Source organism: Triticum urartu, chromosome 3A, assembly GCF_056163025.1.
Source record: "Triticum urartu cultivar PI428250 chromosome 3A, HENAU_Tu73, whole genome shotgun sequence".
NCBI lineage: Eukaryota > Viridiplantae > Streptophyta > Magnoliopsida > Poales > Poaceae > Triticum > Triticum urartu.
The window spans coordinates 324,394,147-324,411,117 of NC_141875.1; the positions used below are offsets into that span (position 1 = coordinate 324,394,147).

General features: G+C 41.3%; 1 protein-coding gene across 1 annotated transcript; it reads left to right on the forward strand.

Moving 5' to 3' along the window:
- The first annotated feature begins 9,008 nt into the window (after positions 1-9,008).
- On the forward strand, positions 9,009-11,454 carry LOC125546822 (uncharacterized). Its single transcript, XM_048710943.2, has one exon. The coding sequence runs from the start codon at positions 9,976-9,978 to the stop codon at positions 10,762-10,764; it is 789 nt and encodes a 262-aa protein (XP_048566900.2). The 5' UTR covers positions 9,009-9,975; the 3' UTR covers positions 10,765-11,454.
- Positions 11,455-16,971: the final 5,517 nt, after the last annotated feature.

The following is a 16,971-nucleotide window of genomic DNA, read 5'->3' on the forward strand; positions in this document are numbered from 1 at the left end:
GAAACTTACTTGTCAGTTCGGTTGTGCCTTGATACCTATCTATAGCTTTCCTAGCGACTTTGTTTACTCATCGCTAGTAAGACTGTCTGCTGATCCCAGGAGATCAGGACTCGTACAAGTATCTGACGTGATTAGGCGGGGATAGTGCCTATAATGGGGAGGGGACCCAAGCATCACAATATCATGATGTTTTCTTTTCATTGATCAAACCACTTCGCTTGCACGGATCTAGAAAGAATAACAAGAGCTGAACTACCGGTATGAGGAGTGGCTTCGACATGTCTATGTAAGGGGATGAGTCAGCATCTTGTATAAGATCTATCAAGAGTGGCAAAAAGAGATGCATTATTCGTGGCAAGTAGGCGGTTCCTTTTCCCTATTACCTCATTGACTTCCCGTTTGGATCTTGCAAGCCATTATTCTAGGGAGCACGAGCACATATGAAGGGGAGGAGACGACTGGTGAGGGTGGATTTCAGTCGAAAGAGCTTCTGTAGTCACCATTGCGTATCCGTATCGTGTTCCTCTATTCACAGGTTCTCATGCCCTTACTAAAAAGCTCTATAACCTGGTCCCTCATAATGAATGTCATTCCTTTTCGCCTATATAAAAATCCTGCAGAATCACATTCGCTCTTGGGAAATAGGCATTGTCGAGCCTGATTTTCACACAAGTTCATCTCCGTAGTGGCCCAATCCAACAAAATAACATCTCGCAGGTGATCCACCGAGCGAATCCTGAGGCTATGATGCTCATAGTACCCGAACCTTTGGATCTCGCTTTGCAATGGAATCTCTTCTGTGGACTTAGCTTAAGTAAAAGATGGAGGTTTCAGCGATGTCTGGTTGGACGGACCCCCTATTCAGAATAGGCGTGCATCCCCACGTATGCGCGTGATAAACCATAAACACAAAAGAGTGATATGACCCTCTAAGAAGAGGAGGAATCCACTTGTTAAAAGAAGAAAGAAGCAGCTAGACCACTGGAATAGAGAGATTCGCCTCATGGAATATAAGGAAAAGATGCATAAGAAATATGAGGAATGCACTCAAAAAGAAACTAAACAGATCCAAAATATAAGGAATGATCAGCTTCGCCTTCTATTCAGATGGACAATCCATTGAAATTATTCCACTTTACCGATGCATTCATCTAGTTTCGGATGCATTCATCATGTTTTCAGTGTCCATTCCCTATGGTTCCCAAAGGGATTGCCTTATGAATCGAAAATTCCGATCAATCAAAAAACGAATGCAGCAGGGCACACTTTTGAAGATAAAACGAGTGTGCAGCTGTGATGCACACCGGGGGAATTCCAAAAAGATTGGCTTCCCCTTCTAGAAAGAGAATACGCGTGTGTCCTCACGTATGCGCGTAAAAAATTAAGAAAAGGAAGTTATGGATTGTTGCGAGAAAACATCTTGCACGAAAGAGCTCGAAATTGATTAAGTTAAGTTGACCCAATTAACCGATTTAAGAGTCTTGAAAAAGCAATCGAATTAAGTTGTATATAGTCTAACTCAAATACTTGATTCATGATTAGAAATCTCGATCTTAAATTAGCTTATATAATGTTCTTTACTTTTGATGCAATGACATATTCTCTTTCGATAACATAGTAGAGCCATTGGGCGAGACCACGTGAACATGACTACTTACCAACATCGTTGAAACCAGCCAACCTGCCGTCGTAACAGAGAGATTTTAGCATTGTTGCAACCAGTTATCAATCCAATCCTTCGCAAACCAACTGAGCTATAAAGCTTTTTTTGTTGAAGTGGCAGACACAAGATAAATAATGTGAAACTGGATCTCTCTTACTACAGTGGGAGGTGTAGGCCTTATTTGCAGCATCAGGTGCAACATTATTCCCCCCTGGAGAGCCAGCGGGTCCCCACGCTGGTGCATACGGGAAGCTGTATGCATTTGGTGCCCTCAAGCGGGGATTAAGATTACCCAAATCAGCATAACGAAATGGGAGCTCAAAGACAAACTCCAGAATAGCTGAGTTGACATCAATACAGACCATGCAATGCTTAAATTGCCTTTGCTCATTGCTGCTAACCTGACTCAAACAATTAGACAATTGTTGCAACTCGTGTCATCCATGAGGGTAACTTGAGTAGTAATTTTACTGAACTACAGCAACAGCCATGAACTCACAAAAGAAGTACTCCATCACAGTAGGAGTCCATGAATCCCATTCAGCACCAGAGCTCAACATACACAAGACTAAACTGCCAATACTCTAACAACCAGCTACAGGTGGCTCACGAATGAATAGTTCCAGGCGAGTAGCTTCAGGTGGTGGTCGTATCTCATCTCCATCCACGAACCAAGGTACTAGCCAGTGCCAGACTGTACATGTAAAGGAAGAGACGCTGAAGACTGCCTTTCGATTCGTATCCTCGAAAAATAACGAGCTATTAAAAAAGAGAAATGTGGAGACGCGGAAAGGGAAAGGATTGAGTAGGCCGGAAGCCTATTTGAAAATAGGAAAAAAGGGGATGTTATATCCAGACCATAGACAGCGTTTCAACTTTCACTTAGGAAGGGGGAAAGCTCTACTTAGCCTTACGTAGCCTGTCTTAGCCCACCGGCTTACCGAGCTCTACGGCACTTTGATTTCAATGTTAGGCTAGGCTTCTTCTTTCCCGAAGGACCTCTCACTCTCTGGAATGTCTGACTAACCGCTGCTTAGTGGTATCGAATGATACAAAGTTGTTCAAGGAGCTAAACGTGAACACAAGAAATTGCGTACCTTAGATGCCATAAGTGTTCCTTACCGAGGGAAAAAGCATTGGGACTACTTTACCCTTATTAGCAACCTCATCATAAAGAGGACCCATAAGGACAATATGCGGATCTTCTTCTTGCCTTCCTTACAGCTACGAGAGACGAAAGGTGTTTCTGAAAGCTGAGAGAAAGACACCAGGATCTACTGCCACAGTATGATACCAATGAACATACTTGAGCCACTGCTGTTCCCTTTTACTCACAATGGAAAGAAAAGAGATGCAGAAAGATTTTTATAAAAAAAGAATCAAATATATAACGATTATAGCCGTGTATGTAGTAGGAAGAGGAAATAAAGAATTTTTTCAACTATGTTGTCAACTATTTATGCTCATTGCTAGAGTGAAATAAGTTTCTTCATGCGCTTATGAATAACCAAAAAGAATAGATTCTTACTCAAGTAGTTTGGTTTGTAGTTTAGTTTTTTTCTTGACTCTAGTAGTGTAGTTAGCATGCCTTCCGTTCCTTGCTTGCTTATGCACTTTTAAATTAAAGACGGCCATTCAATTCATTATTGACTGGATAAAGTAGTATTAGTTAATATATGCTGATTCAGACAAATCAAAATTAAGAGACAGTCTTTTTCGATACTGTATGCTGGGACAGACCTGTAGGTGAGCACAAGCATAGCCAGCCTTCCACCTCTTTATACTTATGTTTAGTAGTGTACCTGGTCTTACTTCTTTTTCAATTTACGCTTGTGTCCCAAGCTTGCAAGTTCGAAGAAGAGTATTGTATTGACCTGAATCAAGTCTTGCCTATTATTGCTGGGCAAAAGCAGTTTGATAGGAAGAAGTCTGTATTTCTATTGAAAAGTAGTTACGAAAGGAGGAGTTTTCTTTCTGAGGGAGAAAACTTTTCACTTTAAAGTTGAGAAGTGCAGTGTAGTTTATTATCAACTGGTAGTTATCGTTCAAACTAGATAAAGAAAAATGTAGTATTAAACCAACTCCAATCCTTTTTTGCTAAGACCTGCATAAAAATATGTCGCTGACATGAGTAAAGCTAAAGCAACATTAGTATTTATATCATTCGTGGGCGCTGCTAATTTGCCATGGGGTAACTGTATAATTTTACCAGGTAAAAGAGCACCCGACCAATTCGAAACAAAAAGAAAAAGGAACATAGCAATAAAGGGAACCCAGGGACCATATTCTTCTCCAATCTGAGTTTTGCTCAAGTCTCGAATAAACTCAAGGACATATTCTAAGAAATTCTGACCGTCGATCAGGATGGTTTGTGGATTCCGAACAGCTATGATAACTGAACCTAGAAAGATAGTAATTACGACCCAAGAAGTGATGAGTACTTGGGCATGAATTTGGAAACCTCCTATTTGCCAATAGAAGTGTTGGCCTACTTATACACCGATATATCGTATCGTATAACCCCTTGAGTGTTTTAATGGAACATGGTATAATATTCATATTTTCCTCTGATAGAAATGGAACTTCAAAAAAGTTCTTCTTCTCTTAAGAAGCAAATAGCATTTCCTATTGATTTGTCCCCTGGACTAGACCTTTGTAGATTCGGAATTATCCGTCGCTACGCTGTTCCCAAGGACTAGCAAAATCGAAATAGCGAAATTCTTGGGTCATCCCAATGGGTTCAGAAACCACACGTTTCTCTGGATCATCATAGCGTATGTATTGGTATGCCATTTTAGAAAGCACAACAATGGAAATGGGTAGTCAGTATTGGTATAAGATCTATTCCCATGTTCCGATATTTTCATTTTATGTACCCATTTCTTGGGTAAAATCTCCCAACAACCGCCCCTTCATACTTTGGGGGCGTAGTTGACTAAATCAATCCAGTTGCTAACATCAAGGAATAACCAACTATGAGGTCCACATAACATGACATCATAATAAGTATCTCTTAGAAAGTCTGGCATTACTGTTAAGTCTTCGTTCACAGTCCGAAGAAGGTCAGGCATGTCCCATTGTGAGGGTATCTGTTTCCCTTTTTGCTCCACTAATCTTGTGCATTCTGCATAAATCCTCATAAACAAGTCGGAAGCCTCCGGCAGAGCGCTTTCCGCATCTGACCTAGTTGATGAGCCACTAAAAAAAGACATTTGAGTTTGACTTTCTTAAAAAAAGCGCATATCACTGGACGTGAGATCTCCATAGAGAATCAAATCTCTATCATTCATTGGAATTTCCCATCTTTTTCAGCTCTGCTCCCTAAAAAAGGGGGACTTTCTAAAGTGACTGGGTTTTTTACCCAAGAACATGCTATTAAAGAGAAAGAGACAGACTAACAAGAAACATCCTTGACTTATTCCTACCTGGGACTGAACACCTACACAATAGAGATTTGAAGAAGTAACAACATTGTTCTTTTTAAGTACATTAAGATTTCGACAAAAAGAATGGGGGTCTTCCCCTCGCTTTGAGGGTCGCTTGAATTTGAGTTCATTTGCTGGTCAGGATCGCCTCGAAAGCCGTTTGTGGGCGCATACGTTTTCTCGCTTCATTGTTATACGATTTTATTCAAACGAGATCCCTACCTACGACATAATTAGCGGGTCAGCCTGCCTTTCGCCTTGGAAGAACTATTTGGTTGGTACTTGATAATTTCTATCAGTGGCTACTCCGCGAGCCCTTGCAAAATGGGACTTCCCTAGCTATCAGTCTAAGAATGCTTCAACGAGAAAACAAGCTGGCACATGACATCGTCTACCAACTGAGCTATTTTCATCGCCATTGAAGCAAGTTTAACACAAGCTCTACTCCCGGAAAGACATGAACTCAGTTCCCATACTGGTCACATGCAATTAGAGCCTATCATCCGCAGATATGGGGCGTATGTCTTTACTATACGCATATTTTTATTCATCCATGATAAATGAGTGCTTCTCAATCATTCCAGTCCCATCCTTGCGTCTCTCTCCCGGTCATGCCGTCTTCTTCGAATCCTCCTTTACAATGGTGGTATTTTAGATAGCCTGAAAGGCCCCGTCAACGATAGAAGCTATGGGTTTTTTACTTGCGGTAGACTGTACCTTTTTTATTTATTTCTTACCAAGACTCTCTTCTACGGAATTCCTGGCGTAAACCCCCGGAGGGCGTGCCCCGCAGGGCGCTTGTTCAACATAACAAGAGCAGAGCTTCAAATCAGCTCATTTTCTTTCTCATGTAAAAATGGGTACTCCGCTGCTTTGTTTTTTCCTGAGGATGCCAACTTAACCGATGGAATGGAATGCATTCATCATCGGTATGGATTTGATACCAACTCCCTATTGTTCTTTCGTCTATTATGAGATTAAGACATTAACATGCGCCAGTAACATTAAGCATGATCGTATCCGGAGGAGCTAGATTGTGAAAAGATAAGGAAACCTTAGATGCTTCATGATTTTCTCTTTGGCTCGATTGCTTTATATTTGTCTTATTTTAGGAAGGCCTAAGAATGGAAGAGAATGAGAGATATTCATGTTATCGTGGGCCGCAGGAGACGACTAGTCATGTACAACCATTTCGATCGCTTTAGCGTGCTGTCTTCTTGTCTCTACTCGAGATCTATTCTATAATTTGACATGTGTGGCATGGGTGCCGGCGGTATTGTGTGTTGTTGAAACACTGGTAGCGAAAACTAGAGCGGAATGCTTGACGAAGACACTTGGGTTCCATGACGGCTACGCTGTAGACAGTGAGGGATGAAAGCTAGGGGATTGCCCAAAGTGGTCATACTCTCTTACTGAGTTATCAAACCTGCCTGCACCAGCCAACCTATCGCGACACTTGGTTGGTACGTGCTGTTTATCTCCATGCTATCTATGACAGTTAGCACGCTCCTTTATTACAATCTGTGTATTATTCAACTTAATTAGATATAGGCCTCTCATTATTTGTTTAAATCTTTGCTACTTACAGATGTGATTGGTGTCGGGAATCCTACCCAAACTTGGAAAAGAACTATTCTATTTGGCACTTGAGAAACCGATATAGGATTTAGGTCGTCCCGACCAGTAACAAAAGGGAAATTGGGCCCATTCACAAGAAATGAGAATTCTCGTTCATATAGTATAAAAGAAGGAGGTCGGCACCGTGCTTTGGACAAATTGACTTTCTTCGCCATTCTCCTTTTTCATCTATATACACAATTCTACTTGATTTTCCATTGAATAGTAAGCCCCGGAATTACTAAATTGTATGGTTGTTTTCCGTGTGGTGAGCAGGATCCAACCCATCGAGCGGTGGCCCTATCCAACGGTTGGTTCTTGTTATAATGGTTGGGGAGACCTTTGATTGTGAATACCAAGTGGAACAAGCGAGTAAAGAGGGAAGGCAGTCTAAGTTTCCAATCCAGTGTCCTAAGCGCCTGCTTTCGTCTTGATTTATTGCATAGGTAGTGTGCAGCTGCTGCCCGTTTCAAACTTGTACTCCTCTGGTAGTGTAGTAAAGCCCATTAGAAGTGATATTCGTTGATTCTATCAATAATCTTAAACTTAAACCTCGTGAAGCCCTACCCTAGGTAAAGGGCTTCTGCTACCAGACGGATTGAGTGAGGAAACGTATGCACGGCTTCACTATTTAGTAAGGGAAGCGGCTTTAGAGTAGGAAAGGGTGTGGCCATAGTTTCCTGCACACCGAAGCTATGAGTGACCCGCTTTGGAGACTCATCCCAGGGAAAAGGTAGGAGCGCCAAAAGCATTTGTTGGTGGGTAATCAGCGGAGCAGCTTCTTTACACGCCGAAGTAGATATGTATGGTCAGGGGAAACCGACAAAGGAACCATAAGATAGAATACTGGTATCAAGAGATGACGGGTACAACCCCATCTTCTATTCTGAAAGGAAAAAAGAAGAGGTGCACATGGCTAACTAATCTAAATAATGAGTGAGAAAAGACCTTCCTTCGTGGGCATTGACTGCTAAAGGTGCCACTGCTTCTCAATCCGAGACAACAACTAACGCTTCTTTTGGTGTTACTACCCCAAACCCCAATCATTCTGTTCGCTCATACCACATATCAATAATCACTCCAATCTGACACCTGCGCCATGTTTCTCGATCAAAAATGAATGAACTTCTGGTTCAGAAACCAATCATATGGATACGTGGACACAATGGGATTATTCCTGCAAGTAAGAAGCGTTCACAATCGGGTAATTCGTAACTCCAGCTGTCTAAAAATAAATATCTCACCTAGTAGGAACCTAAATCCCAACTAGATTAGATGGAAATGCGTATCATGTGAGGAATCAATCCTACACTCCTTTCTGGTTATTTGAAAGTCGTGCTAGCATTATTTTTTATAAACAGGAATGGAAAAGAGCTTTAGCCTTACTTAGCTTTATAAAGAGAAACAACTTATCTCCTTTCCTTTGCAACATTACCGAAGGAAGCTCGACGTAAGGATTGCATACTTTCTCTTTATAGATATTATTGTTATATATAACTTGTGTCTTTCATCATGACTAGGGTTTCGTTTCCTCGCGCAGCAGTGAGTACCCATAGTATCTATCGTTTACGGCTAGGACGCCCTCTAATCCACCTCATGCTAGGAATCCATCTCTATGCTTTGGTTGAGGTCTAGCGGATTCAAAGCCATCGGATCTTAGTCAAATGCACTTTTTTTCCAAAGAAGACAGATTGAGACAGGCCTAGCAGTATTAAAGCAAACCAAGCCCTGACGACTCCTTTCCTTTTTACAGGTGTACAGGACCCGAAGGGAGAAATAGACCCGCACCAGACGAGTTAAGCGCTAGGCGTTTTCTCGCTGGTTAGCGCATCCGTATACCATGGACCCCATAACCCATTGTATGCCCTAAAGCCCTGAACCCCACTTTCCACGCCTTTCGAAGGTCATACCACTAGTGTAGTACTGAAACGAGGATTGCGCCTAGCGTAGGACACCTAACTTGACTCAGCATACCTTGCTAAAAACAAACAAGGTGGGTTTGTTTAAACAATGGGTACTTCCGGAATCGAAGCCAAACAAAGGGCGAAGCCTAGGACTTGAAAGAAAACGGAAGCAGTGATACGAAAACCAAAATAAGAAAGAATTAGACGAATAGGACTATCTTATCCACAGTGTTTTTCAACACACCCTCATCAGATCATTTACGCGCGTCTGACACAGGCAGTGAAGAAGAGGGCGCTGGTAAGCTACTACTATAACTTGATTTTGAAAAACTTTCTCGCCTGAACAATTAGAATAGCGAACTTCACCGAACCAACCCTTCTTTTTCGCCAGGTCTTGTCTAGTCACTTTCCAAAGAGGATGCCCACTTTAAAAAGGGAAAAGGCAAGGCTTGATCTTATCCACTAGCCTCAGCAGCCCCTTTTCCTCTAATCCAGTACTAAGCACTATTGAATTTACATAGATAAACATGGAGAGAGAAATCAAGTCCGCAGTCTAGTCTTTTCCTCTACCAGCTCTAGTGCTAGCATTCTCCGATCTCTCTGTAGACAACATTAAATAGGGGTAGGTACCATATTCATAATACTGGAAGGTGATCCCTGCTTAGAGACATGACTGCGGGGTGAGGTTTCCAATTGATTTGTATTCACCGGGACCACCCCTTATTGGATTTTCTCCACTTTTCTAGTTGTCGTGGAAAGAATGTTGAGAAAATGAGTTTAAGGGGTGGTTTTCTGTTTACTTTTTTTCAGCGTACGTCGTCTTTCTTCCAGAACCTCACAAGCATCAGTGTCTGAAGTTTCATGATGAATATTGGTTTCACATTTTATTGCTTACGTGAGGAAATATCAATTTGGAACTCGAATTTGTATATGAGTTATGATGAGGAGTGAGGTAGATTCGCATTGTTGAAGAAAGCGAAGAAAAAGGATGCTGCTATGGCTTGCTTGTGGCTCTTTCTTCTATTGGCTAGTCTCAGGCATGATAGTTTCAATTTCTTTTGGAAAGCAAGTGCGACTCAGTCATAAGTGTTAGTAATAGCATGAAGTAAATTGTCGATAGCCGGCATGAGGTAAAAGGAAAAGCTTCTCAAAAGCATCCAGAAATATCATAGAATGGTGATCGAGATCACCTTCACGGGAATCATCCTTTGCAAATTGGGGGAAGGGAACCAATCAAGTCACCAAGAAGTTCCCGAAACTTGGTTTATTATTAAGGTTCTTCTCTTCCAGCGTTTAGTATTCAAGTTCTTCTCTTCCAGCCCCCTGGCCCCTCTCTGATAAGTCAAGTTTTCAAAACGAAAAGCAAATGACAAATCTGGTTCGATGGCTCTTCTCCACTACCCGCTTTACTACTTTCTATTTTTTCTTATGTATTAAGTTTCCCTTAATATATAATTTGATATTACTTTCGATTTTTATATTTTTATTCCTTTGTCATTTTATATTCTGCCTAATACCAATTTTCAATCTTTTTAGTTCGTGCTTCGTCGGCTCCTCCTTTCTGCTCACTCTCCCGCCGGAGATTCAAGACCCCCAGGCTCTAGCTCATTTAGCAGGGCTAAACTTCTATCTGAGTCTTTACGAGCAGGATCCGGTATGGGTTACGTTCATTCAGAACGAGCTTAATCACAATACCCCCCTGGAAGACATACCTGGGCGGCTTAAGCTCTTCCTAATGGAAGAAAAGCTCTCTTCTATGCGACAAGATGTCATTCAGGAATTTGTGCCGCTTTATCAAAGAGTAGGGCCTTATCTACTGATCGAGCCCTACATGGGCGATGAAGCGCTTCGTTCCTATCTGGACCATACTCACGCAACTGATTCTTTCACTATTCTCCAAGCGTCTTATCAAGATCTACGGGAGAATGAGGGAGGATCCGTTTTCTTTCGAAATGCTGTTTCCCACAACTGGGATCTCCTTGAGCCGGAAAGCTCCGCAAGGAGGTGCCTGCAAGTGGAACCGAGGATCCGATGGGAAGAAATCCCCAAGAGCAAGGCAAGTCTCGAAAGAGCTGAGCACGAGCATGCTCTCGACTTGTTTAAGTCGAAGGATCTTAGAAGGGAATTAGAAAAAAAGAGCGGGGTAGCTCAGTAATTCCGATTCTTTTCTCTTCCAGCCCCCCGGCCCCTCTTTGATAAGGAAAGTTTTCATTTCTCAAATAAAAAATGACAAATATGGTTCGATGGCTCTTCTCTACTAACCACAAGGATATTGGGACTCTCTATTTCATCTTCGGTGCCATTGCAGGAGTGATGGGCACATGCTTCTCCGTACTGATTCGTATGGAATTAGCCCGACCCGGCGATCAAATTCTTGGTGGGAATCATCAACTTTATAATGTTTTAATAACGGCTCATGCTTTTTAATGATCTTTTTTATGGTTATGCCGGCGATGATAGGTGGATTTGGTAATTGGTTTGCTCCGATTCTGATAGGTGCACCTGACATGGCATTTCCACGATTAAATAATATATCATTCTGGTTGTTGCCACCAAGTCTCTTGCTCCTATTAAGCTCAGCCTTAGTAGAAGTGGGCAGCGGCACTGGGTGGACAGTCTATCCGCCCTTAAGTGGTATTACCAGCCATTCTAGAGGAGCAGTTGATTTAGCAATTTTTAGTCTTCATCTATCAGGTATTTCATCAATTTTAGGTTCTATCAATTTTATAACAACTATCTTCAACATGCGTGGACCTGGAATGACTATGCATAGATTACCACTTTTTGTGTGGTCCGTTCTAGTGACAGCATTCCTACTTTTATTATCACTTCCGGTACTGGCGGGGGCAATTACAATGTTATTAACCGATCGAAACTTTAATACAAACTTTTTTGATCCTGCAGGAGGGGGAGACCCAATATTATACCAACATCTCTTTTGGTTCTTCGGTCATCCATAGGTGTATATTCTCATTCTGCCTGGATTTGGTATTATTAGTCATATCGTATTGACCTTTTCAAGAAAACCGGTCTTCGGGTATCTAGGCATGGTTTATGCCATGATAAGTATAGGTGTTCTTGGATTTCTAGTTTGGGCTCATCATATGTTTACTGTGGGCTTAGACGTTGATACGGGTGCCTACTTCACCGCAGCTACCATGATCATAGCTGTGCCCACAGGAATCAAAATCTTTAGTTGGATCGCTACCATGTGGGGAGGTTCGATACAATACAAAACACCCATGTTATTTGCTGTAGGGTTCATCTTTTTGTTCACCATAGGAGGGGTCACTGGAATAGTTCTAGCAAACTCTGAGCTAGACATTGCTCTAAATGATACTTATTATGTGGTTGCACATTTCCATTATGTACTTTCTATGGGTGCCGTTTTTGCTTTATTTGCAGGATTTTACTATTGGGTGGGTAAAATCTTTGGTCGGACATATCCTGAAACTTTAGGCCAAATCCATTTTTGGATCACTTTTTTCGGGGTTAATCTGACCTTCTTTCCCATGCATTTCTTAGGGCTTTCTGGTATGCCATGTCGCATTCCAGATTATCCAGATGCTTACGCCGGATTGAATGCTCTGAGCAGTTTCGGTTCTTATATATCTGTAGTTGGGATTCATCGTTTCTTCGTAGTTTTCGCAATCACTTCAAGTAGTGGAAAGAACAAAAAATGTGCGGAAAGTCCTTGGGCTATTGAACAGAATCCAACCACACTAGAATGGTTGGTACAAAGCCCTCCGGCCTTTCATACTTTTGGAGAACTTCCTGCAGTAAAAGAGACAAAAAGCTAGGCGCATATGCATCCTAACTATTGCCCCTTTCTTTATTATAAAAGATCTATTTTGAGTTATTAAATAAAAGCTGAGTTAAACAATACTAGTCTTAGCGAGGAAGTTAAGAAAAAGCTATGGAAAATATGACCCCCTAAACTTCATTATTAATGAACCCTACTTTGGTCAAAACATGTGTGGAATATTGTATCAAAGATCCAGAATCTAGGAATCATATGCTGCCCATGTTCCATAGAAAGATCAATCTCCTCAATAAATGTTATTATAACTATGTGAAATTCATAGGCAATAAACTCGAAGATGATGGACCTAATAATTAAATAGATTACATTATCGCGGTGTTTGCTAAAGATATCAGCTCGGTTGACTACTATATACACCACAAATGTTATTGTTTGAAGTATTTTCAATAAAGAAAACAATAAGAAACAATCTATCAATTTCCATAATCACACCTATCATATGGAAGATGAGAAAACATTGACTTTGTAGTGTAGTGTTCATAAAGTGATCACGAGGCCACCGATACCGTATGTGGATAGGTGGGATAGAAGAGTGGGCATGTGGGCTTCTATCAAAAGATACCGCTATCACTATGCTGATATACGTCAAGGAAAGGAAGGGAGCAAAAAGATACGTTAATGTTTCCACCTACTCTCTTTTATAGCACAAGGGTGAGTTAAGTATAGGGATGATCCACTCATCATAAATAGCGGCACGTTAGAACATTATCTACATGTTTTCTTTTCTTGCTTCATGGCACATGCCTATTGTAAAACATACCTACTGGGAGAAAAGTACCAGTTTGTGAACATGCCATTCCCTTTCTTCGTGCACTCATTTGCTAGATAGTCAGGAACCTTCTTTTGACTTGACCAGCTTACTCTACTAGTAGAGTAGTAGGCCTTTGCTTCTGAACGACCTTACAAAATGGATCAACTAGAAATAAATCGGTGTCATAAACGAATTTCGCTAACCGTAGTAGTAAATAGCGTGACACCAAGCAATCGATCAAAGCCAACTCAAGTTGTATGGAAGGTGGACGGTCGAATTACCCAACTAAAATGAAGAAAGCAATCCGCATAGCCGGAGTCCAGTTGGATAGTTCAGGCTACGGAAGAAGACATGATGCCATTTCTCTTATCGATACAGGAAAATGAGCTATTAGTAGAAACTACCTGGAATTGCCGTGAACCATCCAAGAGTAACCGCGCACCCGGGGTGTTCAAAGCCCCTTAGCAATGGGAACAGAATACTTTATTAATAGAGCGTTTGTGAAAGGAAATTCCTGAAATGATGTATCATCGAAATGGTTCATTTCAAAATGTTACCGCATCACCAGTAGGATTTCCAACTTTCTCGATGGTAGGTTTAGGAATTTTTCTAGCGAAGGAAGGGAACAAGGAAGGAATTCATAGCCCAGAACCTTAAGCAGGAGCTCATAACGTATACGAATGGAAAGATTCCAGCTATTTTTTCCTACCCCAATAATAAGTATCGGAAAAAGGACTCCTTCTCGAAAGAGATAGGCAGTCATCGCATTATCTACTTGATTATGATATGGATTTGGATCCAACGGATAATGCAAATCGAAAAATCAAGCCCGCCTATAAATGAAATAAATGAAAGTGAAAGTTCAGTACGAACTGGTAGAGCGAGAGCAGCCAGTTTAGAAGGAAAATAAAAAGGGCGCCTACTCAGTGGTAAGTTAGGTCATTCCTTTCTGGCTATCAGAAAAGAGTATGATCGAGGGTCCCATAAGGCAAAGGGAAGGTGCTCCCCCGACCTACTACCCTCGGAGAGATTCCTACGGTTTTCTTTTTAAAAATAATACATAGGTGGGAAAGTGGTATGAATATGGGGTTCGAAGTCGCCTAAAAGAACCTTTCGCATTCGCAAAGCTAAACAAAGTAGAGAAAAGGGGGTCATCCCATTGGCCAGACTGAGCATCAAGCCAGCCAAGAAGTCAAACCGAAGAAGCAGTGACTCGCATGAGTCAACACTTACTACTCAGGTCCGGTATATATATCTCAAATTCGAATATAGAAGTCTTGATGTTATGATTTTGGTATTGTTGAAACTGGCTTTCACATGAATAACCCCTTTTGTTATTCTACGTGCACTCTTCCGTAAACTAAAACGGGCATTCCTACGCAAACTAATAGGCACTTTCTTACGTGAACCTATTTTTGGTATAGCTTTGCTAATCTTTGATGGCCATCTGTACTTGTGAAAAGAGATAGAGTCGTCTCGCGCATCACTGCTTACTTGTGATCTAGATCTACATCCTGATAAGGTGCATCCCGTTAAATGATCTTATGTAAAACTTATCACCACAGATAATAAACAGGGCAGAGTTTTGAAAAGTACAACTCGATCTTTCACCTCAGCTTATGGTGGTGACTTTACGTATTTATGAATTTATATATGTCATCATACCTTTTAGGATCATAACCATCCTCATCTTGTGAAGTTTCTATGGCGAAAACTGTAGGCGGGTGACCCTGACGATTGCACCAAGATTGGTATCAGAGTCCCTCGGTAATCAAAATCATAGAGGCCAAAGTTTTTAATGTATCTGCAAAAGAAGAGCTATAGGAAGTAGCAAGGAATACCACATGAACCATAAGCTAGAATACTGGTATCAAGAGATGTTAGTACAGGTACAACCCTATTTTCGTCACTGTATAGAGGCATTCGAGGTTTCATAGACAAAGGTTAGATAGATGGAAAAAAGCTAGGTTAGATAGTAAGAACTTGGTAATTGAGGGTTGGCCAAAGCAGGATCTATGGTTCGGTTGCTTTTCTTCTCCTGATTTTCTGATCCAAATCCTTTTTCATTGATTTTCTGACTGGAATTCCAGAAGGAAAACTAGGAGAAATTGACTGGAAATGATTATCCCATTTCTTGCTTTCCCAACCGGAACAGCAAACTAGTAGGAAAGGATCTGTTATTTTGGAGTTCTGTCCCAACCTTCATTCAATTATCCAGGCTCCCCTTCGGCTTGAAGAAGACCACTTTCCCTTTCTTTTCTTCCCTGGCACCCAGCATAAGTTATAGGGCGCCCTGAGGGTAGACCCAGCAATTTTTCAATCTATACACAGCATAAGTTATAGGTCGGCTAGGTCAATCAGTTGAGGGAAGGTCGAAGTAGTTCTGGTTTAGGAAATCAAGGCAGATAAGCTATGGTGTCCTATAATCCTCTCCCCTGAAGGGTTGTTAGATTACCAAGCCTGCAAGGAATGGGAAATAGGACCTTTAAATCAATGCAAGTAAGGGCTGGTTAACCTAAAGAAAAGAGTGCATGCATCAGAAAACACTTTTATTTGATTCTAATTCTCGTATCAATAAGATCATATCGGGATCCATCTATGAAAGATCTCTATTGCATCAATAAAACAAACCCTATGTATCCCTTTTTGGTATAGAATGTTCCAGCCAATTCCAATAGCTTGTGATAGAGTCAAGGGTGCGATTACCCTGGAATTTCAGCTCACACTTTCGGAAAGCTCGATAGTATCGTATTTCGCTCGTATGCTCTCGTTATGTAATAGAATACCTTTTACCGTTCATCAAGTGAATGTAGCCCTTTCGTAGTCTATGGCCCTTTATTCTTAAGTGGGGGAATCCCCTGAAAGCCAGTGATCGAGTGAGTTTTTTCCAGGAAGCTAGTTCTTTAGGGCTTAAATGCGCCACTTGTCGGCTGTGAAAAGTATACCTGTCCTTTCCCACCTATTTTCGGTGCCTTCTTTATGCTCTTTCCTAAGGAAGAAAGAGGAAGAGTGAGGGTCGACAGGCAAAGAATGGCTTGAGTGAAAGCTGGAGTGGCACAAGATAGATTGAAAGCAAAGGTAATAGCTCATATGGAAAGAAACATATATAGTCAATGAAATTCTAAAGATAGCCGTAATAAGTGATATGATAAAAGATTCAGAATGAATGAATAGAATCTAATAACATCGGGTTCCCGTGAAAAAATGGGATTGGGGGAGTAGTTCCCCTCTAGCCAATCCTAAAAGTTCTTCTGCCTTCGATCCCGTGGTAAGCCTTTCAAGTTTCCAGCTAGTAGACAAGAAATTCAGTAAGTAATAGAAATGGGATAGTCATCATAAAAGGGAAATCTCAATCAGTACTTCTTTTTTGGAAAGCGAGGTTGAGTTATATGAAACTAAGGCAAGAAGACGAAAATACGTTCACGTTACCAATTCCGTCTCGTCTGATCTTTTATTGGTTTTGTTTTTTCTCTCATGCCCTTCTGGGCGGTACAAATAACTGATGTAGGGGTTGCCGCTCCTTTGTTCATCTCTCGGTAGAACAAGGCACCTATGTGGTGGGTTCGACTCCCACAGGAGCTTACATTTCCAATCGATTTGGTACTTTTCTTGATTCAGAGTTCTTGCTGTCCATTACGGATTCTTTAGCAATGTAAAGCCATCAAGCAGTAGACCAGCAAGGGTTTTTTCTGTCTTGGTATTCGTTCTTGAATCAGTGACTGAGAGTAAGGGCTAATGATCCATCTAATCACTAAAGGTGGGGCATCTTTCTTTTTGTAGTAAGAAAC

Excerpts from the sequence above, each read along its gene's own strand:
- LOC125546822 (XM_048710943.2), top strand. The coding sequence starts at position 9,976 with ATGACAAATCTGGTTCGATGGCTCTTCTCCACTACCCGCTTTACTACT.